The sequence below is a fragment of the Parus major genome, chromosome 5 (assembly GCF_001522545.3).
Source record: "Parus major isolate Abel chromosome 5, Parus_major1.1, whole genome shotgun sequence".
NCBI lineage: Eukaryota > Metazoa > Chordata > Aves > Passeriformes > Paridae > Parus > Parus major.
Genome location: NC_031774.1, coordinates 56445866 through 56461602, shown reverse-complemented (window position 1 = coordinate 56461602; position 15737 = coordinate 56445866). Strand labels below are relative to the sequence as shown.

The following is a 15737-nucleotide window of genomic DNA, read 5'->3' as shown; positions in this document are numbered from 1 at the left end:
AACTGCATGATCTTGCCCATAAATTTATCCCTCTCCTAAAAGCAGAAGGGTTGCTTTTCCTCTCCAGCTCCTCTTAGCAAGTTTTGGAATGTCTTTACTCCATGTGTGGTAAAAGGTGTCCTACTTTCTTTTGTAAACTTCTTATGGCTGATCATTGTCCCTACATTCTTGACTTAGATTTTTCTGTCCACTGTCATAGGTTGCTTCTGAGGGATATAGATATCTTCTGTCCCTCTTGTTGTTTTTGTTACCCTTTGCCTGCTCCAGTTAGAATTTGTGTTTGGCAAGCAGAAGGGGCCAGAATTGAATGCAGAGATCCTAATGCCTCTTGTAAAGAAACTGTTTTCCCATCTCTGCTGGAAATACATTGATTCTAAGACTGTTCTTCTCTTGCAATTTAGGGGAAAAAAAAGTGAAGATCTTGGTGTTCTTGTAGTTATAAATTGTTTTTTTATACACAGATATTTATACACACTTTTTATTTATAAAACCTTGCACCCTGAACAAACTACAGCTTTTCCAGTGTTTCTCCCTTAAATATTTGTAATTCTGCAGTCATAGGGTAACTTGTTGCTTCCTACTTTATCATTAGATGTTTAATTTCACTTGCTGCTTTGTGCAGTCTTGAAATAGTTTTGTCTGAATTCTGTGATGTGATTGTGCATGTTTTCTTGATTATCTTTTCCTGAATGTGATGAAATATGATTTTACTTTCTATTTACTTCACTTTTAGGCTTGACTTTACTCCAGGCTTCACTGTCACAATCTTTTCCTTCACATATTAGGACTGTGTTTAGATTATCTTTAGTCTGGACACAACCTTTGCTGCCTATTGAACTAATTTCTTCTATTTTTCTGTTCTATTTGGTCTTCCTTTCAGAAAGAATTTGATCTGGCACATGGTAGTTCTTCCCTTTTCCTGTAGTCTGCTCTGTTTTAGGTTTGTTTATCGGTTTACTTATTTCAGACTATAATTTTTCTGGGCTGTTTCTTCAGACTAGTTCTGTCAGCACTTCCCTACAAGTTTTCTTCTGTTTCAGTGCAAATTCCAGGCAGTCTTTAGAGATAAATGTGGAAGAGCCTTGGAATGTCTCAAAGTACCCTGGGCTCCTCAGTTCTGTTGACTGAACTAACTAAATCCCTTAATTCTCAGACATAACCTCAGTTAGATGTTTGGGGATTTTCTTGTTTGTTTTTTTCCTTTCATTAAATGCAAAGAGAGCCCAGTTCCAGGTGGTTGCTGGTTGGTGACCAGTTTTTTATCAGTATCACTGCACCAGTTACAAAATGGAAACAGCTTCTTTTGGCTCAGTGGCAGGTGATGAGATCTGTCAGCTCTTGCATCCAGGGGCAGCTGGGCCTCACTGGGACCCACTGGCTTGATCTATCTGGTAAAGAGACTTTTTTTTTTTTTGTATATTCTGGCTTTTATTAGGTAGCTGTGCTTTATGATATAACTTTATGATTAGAACAAACTTTACTGTGGTCTTGGCCTTAATGATCACAGAATCACAGAATAAGCTGAGTTGGAAGGGACCCACAAGGATTATTGAGTCCAGCTCCTGGCTCTGCACAGCACAACCCCCAAGAGTCACACCCTGTGCCTGAGAGCATTGTCAAAACACTCTTTGAACTCTGTCAGGCTTGGTGCACATATATCCTCTATATATCCTATATATATATTTATATATATCCAACCTAAACCTCCCCTGGCACATTGTTGGGTCATTCCCTTGAGTCTTGTCACTGGGCACCACAGAGAGGAGATCAGTGTTTTCCCCTATGATGTCCTGCTGAAACTCCTTTCATCAATAAATTATCCATTTAAGTTTATAAAATTTTAATTATCTTGCCATTTTTACTGCATATCCCTTTGCTTTATTATATTTGATGGAGAAGATTTGGAAAATGTTTCCTGCATGTTTTTCCTTGTACCTTCTTGCAACCAAACTGACATATTTTTGATCCTCCTTCTTTATAGAATAGTTTAATCCTCTTATTTCCCTCTGTCTCTTGAGCCCTCTTCTGTTTTTTTTATTCTTTCACTGTGATTTTCAAATACAGATTACCTAATAGTTTGCAGGTTAAAAGAAGACTTGCCAAGAAATAGATTTCTAACAAAAACTTGACATTTTGTACTAGTAATCTTTCTTTTCATCTCATGTCACATAATTCAGGTTATAGGAAGAATTCCTTATTTTCTGAAAACATGACATTTTCACAGTTAATGCTTAAAATACTTAAAGTTATAGGCTTCTCTATTAATGTTCACATATTTTTAATTTCTCATTTTTCTTCTACAGCACTAATAAACACAGTGTGCTTTGCAAAGATGCAGCTGATGAGTGGCATGATCAGGAACAGTATTGTGGGATCGTTTTGTTCACCCTACTTACATCACTGAGTTATTGGATGTGTGGGAGCTGAGAGGGGCTCACTTTAGAGTGAAAGTGTAGAGAAAACCCATTCCCTAACATGTAAAGAGTCACATCCAGACTCCAGTGAGCAGCAAGTTAAAAATTTTAACTTCACACTGAACAATGAGGGGGTAGAATAATCATCCGTAATCACCTTAAAATTCTGCTTTAAACGACATTAAAAATTCTGCTTTAAAAGACACAAAAAATTCTGCTTTCCCTTTGCATGGCCTGCCTGGGGTCCCCTGGGGGGCAGTGGAGCTGTGGGGCTGCTGTGAGCTGATTTCTGATTTCCCTTTCAGACACGGGAGCAGGAAGAGCTGGAGGAGGCTCTGGAGGTAGAGCGGCAGGAAAGCGAACAAAGGCGGCTGTTCATCCAGAAGGAAGAACAGCTACAACAGATGATAAAAAGGAAGAATAAACAGGCACTCCTGGATGACCTGGTGAGTAACAAAACCAGAGGCTTTGAATGCTCAGTAGCATTGGCATTCATCTCTATCACTGCTAACTACATAAAATTAACAGATCTGTCCCTGTTTCCGTGTTTTGTGTGTTTTATGTTTTCATTTTCTCACCTGTTATTTATTTCGATGTTACAAACCACTCTGCTTTTGGTAAGCTAGGGGCTGGAATAAGAATGCTTCTGGGATTTGTAGGCTTAATTGGACTCTACCACTGTTGGCTTGTTAAGCAGTTCTGAGTAGTGGCTGAAATGGGCTGGTGTCTGGAAGTGAAGAGGACATCAGGAGGTGCTTCTAGACTCAGTCATCTCTGCAGTGGAGATGGTGGAGAGCAGGGGACAGGAACCTCATGAGTTATCCAAGCATTGGTCAGCCCTTTCTCATTCAGAGCATGATTGGTGGTGCCTTTGTGTGCAAAAACTACTACAACAAAAAGTTTACTTACCTTGAGTGAGTTGTGTTCTCTTACTGGAATTTCCCCTGTACAAGTTGCTCCTTTTGAAGTGAATGAAGCTTGTACAGACAAACAGGAAAACTCAGACTACTTTTGTAAATCGTGGTAATCTCAATTAATTTACTGTTTCTGTATCTGAAGTGCAATAATGTGTGGGCATAGAGAAACTCATTAAATGTGTTACTTAACCAAGGTTCATGTCTGAATTTTTTCAATGCAAGTGTGTGTACAGACATGCATAGACACACATTCACAGGTTTAACACCCATGAGGACAGTGTGTACACACAGTCTGTGTAACCTTGAGGGAAACTAGAAAAGTGAAATACATATGCATACATATGTGTTCAGCTGTGTCAGTGTGGTTTAAAGCTGCTTGGCATATCTAAACCATATTTTCTGTCTTATAACAGTACATCTCACACTAATACAGTGTTAATTTCTGCTTTGTAGTCTCAGTTCTTATTCAGATGTTTTTCTACTTTTCCTGAAAAAGTAGAGTTCCTCTTTGGGCCAGTGCAGAAGGCACTGACATGGAGAGAGGATCTAAGTGAAGTTTAGGAGTTTCAGGGCTTTCTGAAGAGATGCCTTTCTTCAAGCCAGGATTCCTGGCAACCTGTTCTTGGTTTTCCTTCTGTAGACAAAAGCAGAGATGAGCAGAAAGGTTCTTTAAAAAAAAGCCTGTATCCATCCAGCAGTCTATTTTCACCTTAAAGGTAAATGTGTTCACCCAATTTATCCACCCAGTTAGGAATGGTGGATAAATCAGTAAAAACAGCATTGTGAATTTGAATTTAATACCTCAGAATATGGATTTTGAGTTTCTGACTTGTGAAAACCCTGCTCTAAGACACACTCCTAACTGACCAGAGTTGTTTCTAACACAGCATTTGGTTTTACTGGAAACCTTCACCAGGTGGCTTGCAGAAAGAATAGCTACAAATAAGCCTTAAAACATGACTAAAATAAGTAGTTTTAACTGTGATTGCATATGTATAGCTATTAAAACATATCTTAATATTCTAAAAACAACATAAAGGTGATTTTTAAAGGCTGAGGGAGGAAACTGGACAGTTTCAAGTTGTGTCTCTGTTTCTGAAGGGGCAGTGTCAACTTAAATTTGAGCCAAAACTTGTTTTGTAATAAAGGTTTATAAAACCAGCACTGAAGTGTTTGTATAATGACTTACAAAGTCTCTGGAAAACCAGGGGTTGTTAAACAAATAAACATTTCCTATGGTCTCTGAAATCCCTCTAATGCTGTGCTGTAAATCTGAAAATGAAACTGATCATGAGCAAGAGCCAAGCATAAGCAGCAGCAATGTAAAGAATTAACTTTAAAAAAATGATCTTGTATCTGTAGTTGCTGCTTCAGTACTACACCAAAAAGGATTAGTTTCTGGCTACAGAGATACCAGTGGTAACTACCACTGAGTCTGCAGGATTGTGAGAGGAGAGGAAGGTGGAAACCTGACAGTGGTTTTGAATCTTCTCCTTTGGACAGATCACCTGGTGTGGTCATCCTACAGCCCAGACCTAATGGATCTTGGTATTTTTTTTTTTCCAAGTTTTCCTCGGCCATTGGGCAGCAAGAGTAAATTTAAGACACGTTTTTTGTGTTGTACAAGTGGAGATGTTGGGTATTTTCCTTGTCAAGAAATGAATTTTACCTTTGGTGATGAAATCTTATGCAGCTGCAAATCTCATAGAATCATAGAAATGCTTGGGTTAGAAGGGCCCTTGGAGACCATCCAGTGCCAACCTCCTGCCATGGGGTGAGAAAACTTCCACTAGAGCAGATTGCTCAAAGCCTCATCCAACCTGGCCTTGAGCATTCACAGTGTTGGGGCATCCACAGCTTCTCTGTGCAACCTGTGCCAGGGCCTCACCACCCTTGGTAAAGAACTTGTGCACTGTCTAATCTAAACCTGCCCTCTGTCAGCTTGAAGCCATTCCCCCTTGTCCTGCCATTCCAGGCTGTTGTAAATAGTCTCTCTCCATCTCTTTCCAGCTCCCTTCAGATACTGGAAAGCCACAGTTAGGTCACCCCAAAGCCTTCTCTTTTCTAGGCTGAGCAATCCCAATGCCCTCATCCTTTCCTTATGGAAAGAGGTGCTCCTTCCCCCTCATCATCTTGGTGGTCTAAGTCATTATTTGTGTTACTTATGGTGCTTTACGTGGAGTAAAGGTCTCAGTTGTGTACAAGAGTGTTTGAGAATGTTGTACCATCCTCAAAGAGCTGATAATTTGGGTAGTCCAGAGGCACAGAAATGTTTGGTATTTAAAATGTTGTGCAGTGGGCCCTGGCTTCTGGCCAGTCTGGGGAATGCAGGGGCTCATGGAGGAAGGGCTGGACCTTGGGGCCAAGGCTCCATGAACCCATCCCTGGCTGGAATCAGGGAGGAGAAGGCCAGTGTGAAGTGCTGGAGAGGTCAGCAAGTCTTCAGGGGGGACACAGGCTCTGCAGGCCACTGGAAAAGCAGTTTGGTCCTTTTGGCCTTCCAGTACTAATTAGGCAATTTCTATGTTACCTTCATTGTAGGGTCACCCCTTTTACAATAAAAACTCTCACTTTTAAAGGAAAATACCCTGTTGTAATTAAGACTTGCAGTCTCAAATGCACTTTATGCATTACTGGAAGAGCTATATGAGTGTTTTATTTTGGGCTGTTGTTTGGGGATTTTTTTAAACCTTCAATAGTCTTGGATAATCCAGTCTGAGTAAAATATCGAAGTATTTTTTTACGTACTGTACAAGCTCCCTCACATGTATACAGAGGATTCTAAGATGATCTCTTTGATGTCTTGTGTGCCATGGCACTTGCACCCTCCTCTTCAACAGCCCATATTTCCCAGGCATGAGCACAATGGGATTGCAGCACATGGCAGAGGAGCAGGTTTTCCCTGGACTGTGGCATAGCTTGGAGTCAGGCAAAGGCGTTAAAGACGTCATAGCCACACTTTTACCAGGACCTCAAGGGTTTTGAGACAATCTTCCAGAAATTGTTGCGTACAACCAGCTTTGTTCACAGTGTAGACAGTTTGTTTTCCCATACAGCAAATTGCTGGTATGGATAAACACAGGGTTGGAACTTCCACGTGTGTTAATAGTTAACAGAAGGGTTCTGTGCATATTCAAAAGGACAAACAATCAGGATGTGGTGCCTTGCTGGCACAGTGTGGGTTTCCCACAGTTGTGTAATCTGGTTACTGATCATTGTGTGAGCTCTTGAGAAGTTGGTTAAAAATTGGCTTCCTTGAATCATTTTATTAGAAATGCAGTGAGCATTTAAGGAATATGAACAACAAAATGAAAAAGAGAATGTTTTCCACTCTTCTCCCCCAACGTGTTAAATCTGGTGACTGAAAGAATTCAACATCCTTAACCTCTGCTGACAGCTGGCAGCACATGCTGCTGCTTGCTGGTTAGAGATGTACAGCACTTGAAAGAAGCAGACTCTAAACTAGTGCATTTGTAGTCCAGATTTTCTCCCAGTTGTACAGAAATTAGATGTCTCTACAATTTAGGTTTTTAGCATCTTCCCTCCCTTCCTCCCAGCTGATCACAGAAATGCAAGTAGGAACCTGTGCCTTACTTGTTGTATTCGTGATTCTGGACCAGATCTTGTCGTGTGAGATTTTTCTGCTTTTGTCTTGCATTTTAGTGGTAAGACAAAGGGAGTGTAATAAAATATAGAGAGGGAAAAAGATGGAGAGTGATATGAAAAGTCAGTGTACAGCGTGACTATTCTTCATGGTCACTTCAGAGGATTTTTCTAGGTACCATGAAAACAATAAGGCATCTTATGGCATTAAAAACATCCAACTTAACAGTCCTGTTAATAAAATCTGTGGTTTTGTGGGTAACAAATATAGTTCATGGTTCAGTATTTGCTTGGCTTTTTGAAACAGAAGTAAATGTTACGTGTGAGGGTCTTCAGAATAAAATACTGTGCTAGAGCAGTCCAGGAAGAATCTGTCTGCACTTCTTCCCTGCTCTCAACTTCATGGTAATTACAGCCAGGAATTCTCAAGGATTTCTGTGTGCATGTAGATAGTAACATTAGTCTCTTAGAAAATTACTTGGCCAATAATTTTCTGACTCTCTCAAAAATGCACTTACATATATGTATGTTAATAATCATTCTGTTCTGACAGTTTAAGTAATTCTTTTGCTTAACTACTCATTTTACTACTTTTTATATATACATATACATACATACATACATATATATATATATATATAAAAATTGGCCAGCTTCCCTAAAAATAAGTTGCTGAAGGAGAAAATAAATATGCTGTTGGTTGCACTTACAATAGTTCCATTGTGCAGAGCAGAGCAAGGATCATTTCCAAACGGCCTCAGGTGAAATCTAATGGGAAACAATTTCAAACTGGTCTGAGTTCATTGGTAGAAAGAATGTGTCTTAGATAAACATCTGATCCAAGTTATACTACTCAGTATTATTCCTTCTCTGATTAAGTTCTAATTTTTTTTTTATTTTAATAAATATTCTTGCATTGGCCAGTTGGAATAAGGAGCCTGTTATATTGTCTTTAATGTGGATTCTATAAAAATGGTTGTTTGCAGGTTACTCTGATTTATGGGGTTGCTGCAGCTTTTTCTTATTACAGAAAGTGATCGTTTTCTGTAAATGTTTCTGAGGGAGAGGATACTTGGCATTCTGCTGTTCTAGTGATGGCCTTGCAGTTACAGCTTGCAGTTTGGAAGAATATCAGTGTTAATTAATACTTGTTTTGGACTCAAATTTATTCCTCATATGTTTACAGGAAAGCTCTGATCTTCCTGCCTCTCTGCTCTTAGCTCAGCATAAGGACAGATCTACTCAGCTAGAAATGCAGCTGGAAAAACCCAAACCTGTCAAACCAGTCACGTTTTCCACTGGCATCAAAATGGTAAGATTTGTTGTTTGTATTTTTTTAATGCCTTTCAGAAGATCAAGGATTTCCTCACATGAAATTCAGAGGTCATTTAAACCTGAGTTGCATGTTATGTGAAATAGACTGTTCTCTTCCAATTAAATAAGTAATTAGGAATTAATTGAAGAATTTCATCATCCTGATAGCTGGAATATTATGATGAGCCACCCAGAAGGGTCGTCACAAATATATGGAACATTTTCATTACTTAGTTGTCAAAAAACAAACTATACCTCTCTCCCTGTGAAGTTGTGGTGTCCTTGAATTGTTTTTCTTGTTTGTGTACCAATTCTGAAAGTTGAAATTTTGCAAGTTCAAAAATTATCTGCACTTTCTTCAAATTTATTTTGAGCACTGGAGTAATCTGGGAGTATGAGACAGACAATCTAGAAAATGATGCCAAGGTTAAGGAGTTGTTAAAGATTGTCATTGCTATTTGGCTCTAGAAAGCAGCAGGTATTTTTGCAAATGTGTCACCATTGGGGTGGCAGCTGAAGATCTCTGAGCATTCCTGTTCTGTCATGACATGGTACAAGTGCACACCAGCCTGTGCACATAGATGTAAACCTGGGGATGGGAGCATGAGTGGCTGGTCTTCTCTGAAACTTACTGGTTTTCTGCTTTGTATTGTTTTAAATCTCTGTACTTTTTTAGGTTTTGTATTTTAGAATTAATAATGGTAAACTGAATGTCTTGAAAATAACCAATACTCTTCTTTCCTTAACAAATGAAGAAGTCAGCAAAGCAAAAATCTGTGCATCAAGCTAGTTTCCTATCAGTAATTGATTTATTTTTGCCATGCATATTTGTGCTGTGTTCATTATCTCTCAAAGTATTCACAGTGTGGAAGCATTTGCAGCTTATTTTTCCAAAAGCAGTGTAAGTTTTTGCAAAGCTGTGCGGATTGTTTTCTTGTTTTCCTGTGGTGTAAATTTATCTTCTTCCTACTTCTTTTAAAATACAACAGTGTGGGGGAGATATTTTCTGTCTCACAATCTGTGTAGAAAAGCCAGTGGACAGAAAATGCCTGATGTTCTGGTTAAAAAAATACTTTCTCTGAATGCCTTTTTCTCTTTCTTAAAATATTTGTCAAAATTTTTTAAAGCTGTGGCCTTTCTATGGGAAAAGGAAGATTGGCTTATGTATGTGATGAGGACAGTGGAAGTATTTCTAATTAATTTAAAAATTAATATTAAATGCAGTATGTGGAAGTGGACATTTGAGATCTGCAGCCCTAAGTAAAGTTCATCCAGGAATGGTGAAAGACTTGGGTGAAGAGATTTCCAGCAGCAGGACATTTAAATCCTAATGTTTGGAATAATAGGGGACATGCCAGATAACTAATTGCTAATTCATCAGTGTTCAGAAAATGTGAATAGATACATAATTTAATTTGTTCAATCCCAGGAAACAAAAAATACCTCACCCTGACTGACCTTAGTCCTAAATTGAAAAAGAACAATTTAACTGGACTTATTTTTATTAATGTTTTTAAATGGTGAAGTTAAGGATAGAAGCATTTGGAGTTGGTGACTACTATTTATGGAAAATGGATTGCATCAAAAATTTTACACCAACAAAATTGCAGGTTTTGTTTAGAAAGATGAATGTTTCCTTATTTCCTTTACAGGTGCTTGATTTATTTATTACATGACATTATTTAAAAAAAAATAAATAGAAATTATATTACACAATAAAAACAATATTGATACTCTGCACAATAAATGAATGAACTGTCTAACTTTGTAATTTTTGAAGAAGTTGGTTCCACAGCCTGGGAATGTTTCTGTGGGTGTTCTGCTAGGAGGCAGCTCAGTGCTTGGAAGCAGATGTTGAATTTCTGTGGATGACGTGCAAATTGGCAGTTTACAGGGTCGCTTTGACAAACTGGCCTCATTTGAATGAAATGTGTTTTAATACAGCTAAATGCAAAATGAGCAATAGAGGAGTAAATAACAGGCTCTGGAAAGAGGATTTGGAAGTTTAGCTAAGAAAGTAAACCAGTTTGACCCTTAGCCACAGCATGTGTGTGGGGGGGCCTTGGGTATGTGAATAGTGCAGCAATAAATAGGAAAGGACTTCTCCTTCTGAATGCAATATTGGGAGGAGTTGTGGACTGCAGAGTTCTGCTGGCTGCATTTTGAGTGCAAAAAACAGAAAGCAGGCAAAGAGGAGCCACAAAAGTCCACTCAGAGGCAGAAAGATCTGCTCTGTGTGCTGCATTCTGCCTCTGGTTTAGGAGATGGTTAAGGTATGACTCAATTTAGCACAGAACATGCCAAATCTGAGCAGAACAGCATTTAATGTAGCAAGAACCAGTAACCTTAGTTAAACAAATGCCATCTAAATAGGAACTGAAGGAATGAATAAGAACTAAAGTTCACACAATGTTCTGCTGGTTAATTGGCCTCTGTTAAAATTGGCTCTGGAATGTAACAAAATATCAAATTCTTGATGTTTTCAGATTAGGATTGGGGTGCAGTATTGGAAAGTTACTGTAGTTATCAAATGCAAATTTGCTGGCTTTGGAGCAGAGTTAGTTTTGTGAGAAGCAGTTCTGCTCATTGCACATGATCCATGAAGGTGTGTTCTAGTGTCAGTGTAAGGTGAATTCCCACCTGGCACTCACCTTAGGACATGCTTGTTTGCCAGGCTGAGTGTTTTTCTAAGAACCTGAGATGCTCAGTCCTCTCATTTTGCGTAGGTGTCCACGTGAAGTGGGTGGAGTTTTTGTTGTGCTTTTTGTAGCTGCTTTGGCTTTGTTTCCCTCTAAACATGGGGTTCACACCACTCCTATTGGTGGGGGTAGCTGTAGGGGAGTATTGAGAATTTCGTAAGAAATACAATTCTAATTAATGCTCTGGCACAACAGTTCTGCAAATTCAGTACATTTCTGTGAAAAGTCTGGATTGTGCCCACTGTCAGAGGCTTTGCAGTGCACATTTAGTGAATTACTATGTATGTCCTTCCCCATGCCTTTTATTTTTTCCTAATAGTTTGGCCACTGACCTTTTCTGATGGGTGTTTTCCTTAATTTTGTTTCAAAAGAAGGGAAGCCAGATAGAACTAGCTGAGATGCTGGCTGATCTGGAGCTGGTGTTTACACAAAGGCTATGAAAATATGCCACTTGTGGCAATCCACTGGGGTTTTTTTCTGCTTGAACATGAGTGTTTTTCCTTGGTCAGAGATGTTCTTCTGCCCGACTGCTAATCAGACATGTTTCTTGGTGTCTGAGTTAGGAGCATGTCCATTCTAGTCTCCTGGGCAATGCTGAAGGAAGTTGGCTCATTTAAGGTGTCATATTAGTGCTGTGAGTTCCTCTGCTTGCAGGGGGAGGAGGGAATGTCTTTCACTTGTAAGCTAAGCAAGAGCATCCCCTATAGCATGAGACAGACAATTAGCTCATGGGGACAGGGTCTCCTTTACTTTTTCTCTCCTGAAATTATTTTTTTCCTCCTTTCAAGTGGAAGCAGTTTTTCCTCTGTAGTCTGCTCTTTAACTTTGTCAGTAAATTCTATCCTCTGTGCACAAAGCTTACATTCCAAATCAATCCATTTGATTTACCTCTGTGGGTGGGGGGAAACAGTGCTGCCAGGCTCTTTTCCTTAGCATGCTCCTCATACTAAGAAGCATACTTTCAGCACATCTGAATATTTAAAAAAGTCTTATTAAATCTAATATCAAATCAGGATAAAGCCACAAAAGAAACTCTAGCAATCTTAATTGCTGCAGTAGTGCTAAAAATGAGATTTCCTGTCAATTGTGGTACCTCAGACTTCAGTAGCTGTCAAAAAGAGTCAGAAATGAGTGATGTTTCCAGCATTTGTAGGGTTTGCCAGGAGGTGTAAAACAAATCTAAGGTCTGGTAGGAGAACCATTTTTCAGTTTCTTGGTGAATGAAATGGTCATTTCTGGTTGTCAGGTAGCTTTAATGTGGAGCTCATTTTAAGGTGTAAAAGAGATGCTCATATGTATTGCAGAGAAATGGCAGTTTGAAAATGCAACAGGAATTAATTGTGTTACATGAATTTTGTTTCCTTCTTATGTTTCTGGTGTTTACAGAACTGTAGAAGGCTTTCCTAGGTCTGTGCTTTACCTCACCATTGTGGTTAAAAATGCATAGAAGCATGGATGTATTTAACTCTTCTTGAATTTGTTGAACTGGGAACATGGAATCTTTGAGTCTGTGGCCCAGCTGTTTCCATGTTTGTAGAAAATTGAAGTGCCTTGGACTGGCTCAGCTCATGCAATCTCCAGCACATTTCAGGCTGTATGTCTGTCCCTTTTCTGTTCCTTCCAATTCTGTAATGTTTCTTTTCTCCCTTCCCCCAGCTTCCCAGGACATTTAGCCTCCAGTGATGGTATTCTTGGAGTAATCTCATGCAGTTAAAAATTCAATTACCTCTAATTGTATAGCCCAAAAATGCTGGAAAACAACATAGGTGTCCCCCAGCTTGCTTCTGCTTGGGAGAGTTTGCCTTGCATTTTATACCCAAATACCTCAGAATTAATGTAATGCATCAATGACCTTCCAATTCATACCATCATTTTTGTTTTATTACTTAATAGCAGTGGGAATATTTATTAATAGAACTATTAGTGCGGGGTGCTGTACATGCTTTATCATTACCAAAATGGTCCCTACCCCAGTGAATTTGCAGTTTAAATAGATGTGTCAGGGAGGGAGGGGAACCAGATGCCCGGAGGGGATGTTCTCACCCAGGATTAGACAGCAGGGCAGTGGAGGAAGAAGGAATAGGATCCAGCCCTACTGAATTCCTAAGCTCGTGGCTCTTCCGCTGAGCCGGGCTCCATCTCCTGTCAACAGCACCCCTGAATGGCAGCGAATTAAGAGTGAAATATCTGCTCCAGCTACTGCTTCCCTGTCCAAATCACAGCAGCGGTGTTATATTTAACTTTGTGGCTCTGAATATTGCCCAGATTTATTCCAGTTCTTGCAGTTTCAGGTTATTAGTAGCTGGATGCTGGGGAGAGCAGTGTGCAGCCTGGAGCAGCCAGAGCTTGCAGGAGGGAGCAGTCATAGAACCAATATTTCAGAGGAATGGATTTGTGTCAGACACAGGATGTCTAGGACACCTCAGGAATGTGTGTTACCACTAAGCTGCACATAACAAGTGTCAAGGAAGAGATTTTGTGCAGTGTTACACTTGCAGCATTATTCTGATGGGAAATAACCTTCTTATTTTACTTTATGTGGAGCTATTTCTTTTAAAACATTGACCTCATCAGCTCAGGTCAAATTAACTGTTCTTTATTATTGCCTTTTCCTGCAATATTGCTTCCTGTGCAAACAACTGCTCAGCGGCTGCTCCTGTTTTTCAGTCTGCTTCTTTTATAGCTCATGGAGCAATTATCCAAAATCCTGTTCCAAACCCAAAAAAGTCTGTCAAAATACCTTTTTAATCAATTGAGCTCCTTCAAAGTTGCTTAGACATATGCCAGGTACTCTGAGGTAAGTGAGGTGCATGTCACACCGTGGTTTAGGCTACAGCTCTTCTGCAGCTCCTGAGGGGTCCTTACTCTGCCAATTCTTACTGCACTGGTTTGGTTGGTTGGTGTGTTTTAGTGTGTGAGGGGGGGTTGTGGTGGGTTTTTTTTGGGTGCTTTTACTTTTTGCTTCAAGTTATAAAATAAAGCAATCAAGGCTTCCTTCACTGTTAGCTCAGCTGGTCTATCTTCAGACTGAAACTCTTCAGATGGAATTGATTTCTTTGAGATGAATGCCAGTTTGAATTTAATTGGTATTTTGTTTTTAATCTTCTTTTGGCTCATACCATGCACATTTCTCTTTTACAGCTGGGTGGAATATTTCCTTCTGTGCAACTCTTGGTGTTTAGAATCGCAGCAAAATCACACCACCTATTTTCAGAAATAACTAGTGTCTTTAGGCATATAGATCCTTTTGGGAAAGACATATTTGTTTAGACAACATGCATGTAAAGGTTAAAGTTCCAGTGGCACTGAGCATTCTGTATCTCTGTGTCTGTGTGTGGTGCCAGCTCAGACTCTTTGGGCTCAGTGTCAGTGCCATGAGGCAGAATCCCTTTCCAGAGGAAACCCAAATGCCCCAGTCAGGGGAGTCACAGCACTTTGCAGAGTGTCTCTGGATGGAGGTGCTCGGGGAGGCAGTGTTCCTGCCAAGCAGCTTCCCTGGAGCAGAGATTCACAGGGGCTGCTTGTAGCCCTGGGACAAGTGGGATTCTGCAGTTGCTAAGCACCATTTCCTGATTCCTAGTCAGAGTGTATATTGCATATTGCTTTAGCATTGAATTTTTGTCATCAGTAACAGTGTCTTGCTTTTAACAATGAGCATTGATTTGCTAAGAAGGATACTATTTTTGAAAAGAAGAGAGGAAAAATAAATTGTGGCTGCTGGATCTCTACCATTTTTGACAATACATGGATATAGAATTCAAATATATAAACTGAGGGACATCAAACATTCTGGATGATATAACTCAGGTTAGGACTGACATTCTGGATTTAAAAAGTGGTCCACAGTCCTGTGACCCACCTACTGTTCCCTTAAATCTCATAAATTTATAAATACAATATGACTGCAACTTCCGAGTAGCTTGATGGAGAATGATTAGCAGCAGTAAATACATTTGTCATACTAAATCTGTAGCCCTCTGTTTAAATAAAGATGTTTTGTTAAGACTCAAGCACATACATGCCGAACTGTGCTTTGAGTTTCTGAACTCTGGTTTTGAAGTGTATGCCAGATAAACTTTATTTAAGTGATCTATCATCAGAATGCTTCCTGTGCACTCCAGCCCATGGACTGAAGTCTAAAACATTAATTGGGTTCTGGCCTTACTAAGTAATTACTGTTATATCAAAGTGCATAAACATTCAGCACATGATGTTGACTTAATGAATTTTGTTCCTTATGTTGGTAAGAAATGTTTCTGGAGGAAAAAAAGCAAAGTAAATGACAGTATTTGTTATTTCCCCTCCCTTCATTTACACAGTAATGCCCTTGGAAAGGAGACTGTATTTTGAAAATGCAGTGCTATGTCTCCCCATAGCTCTCTGCAGGATTTTAGTTTGGAATGCCTTAGGAAATATGCTGTAGTTGAAATTAAGCTGTTTGGTGGACAGACATAATCAGAACTGCTTGACTTGATTCTTTTTTATGGTTGGGCTCTGATACTGCTCTCTTAAAATAATATTTGTTCATTTGCTTTAAGGCTCTTTTACATGGCTAAAGCAGCACATGTTTATGTACACATATTAGTATAAATACAAATTAGACCCATAAGTTTGCACAGCTGTAATGACTGGAATTTAGTAAATGAAATAGTGCCAACAGTGTTAATTGTACAGGAGTGAATGGCATGACCAATGTGCTTGCTAGTTAAAGTGTCTGTGGCCAGCAGTGGAGCAGATCTATTGGAATTGAGCTGTTCTTAGGTAGGGTTAGGAAGTTTTCTAATTATTTT

At 39.4% G+C, this 15737-nt stretch overlaps 1 protein-coding gene across 1 annotated transcript in view; it reads left to right on the top strand.

Moving 5' to 3' along the window:
* MNAT1 (MNAT1 component of CDK activating kinase) overlaps window positions 1-15737 on the top strand; it is a 116601-nt gene that overhangs the window by 45322 nt on the left and 55542 nt on the right. Inside the window, exons 5-6 of the mRNA XM_015631539.1 lie at window positions 2720-2860; window positions 8121-8246. Coding sequence (XP_015487025.1) covers window positions 2720-2860; window positions 8121-8246 — 267 coding nt within the window. The remainder of the gene's footprint in view (window positions 1-2719; window positions 2861-8120; window positions 8247-15737) is intronic.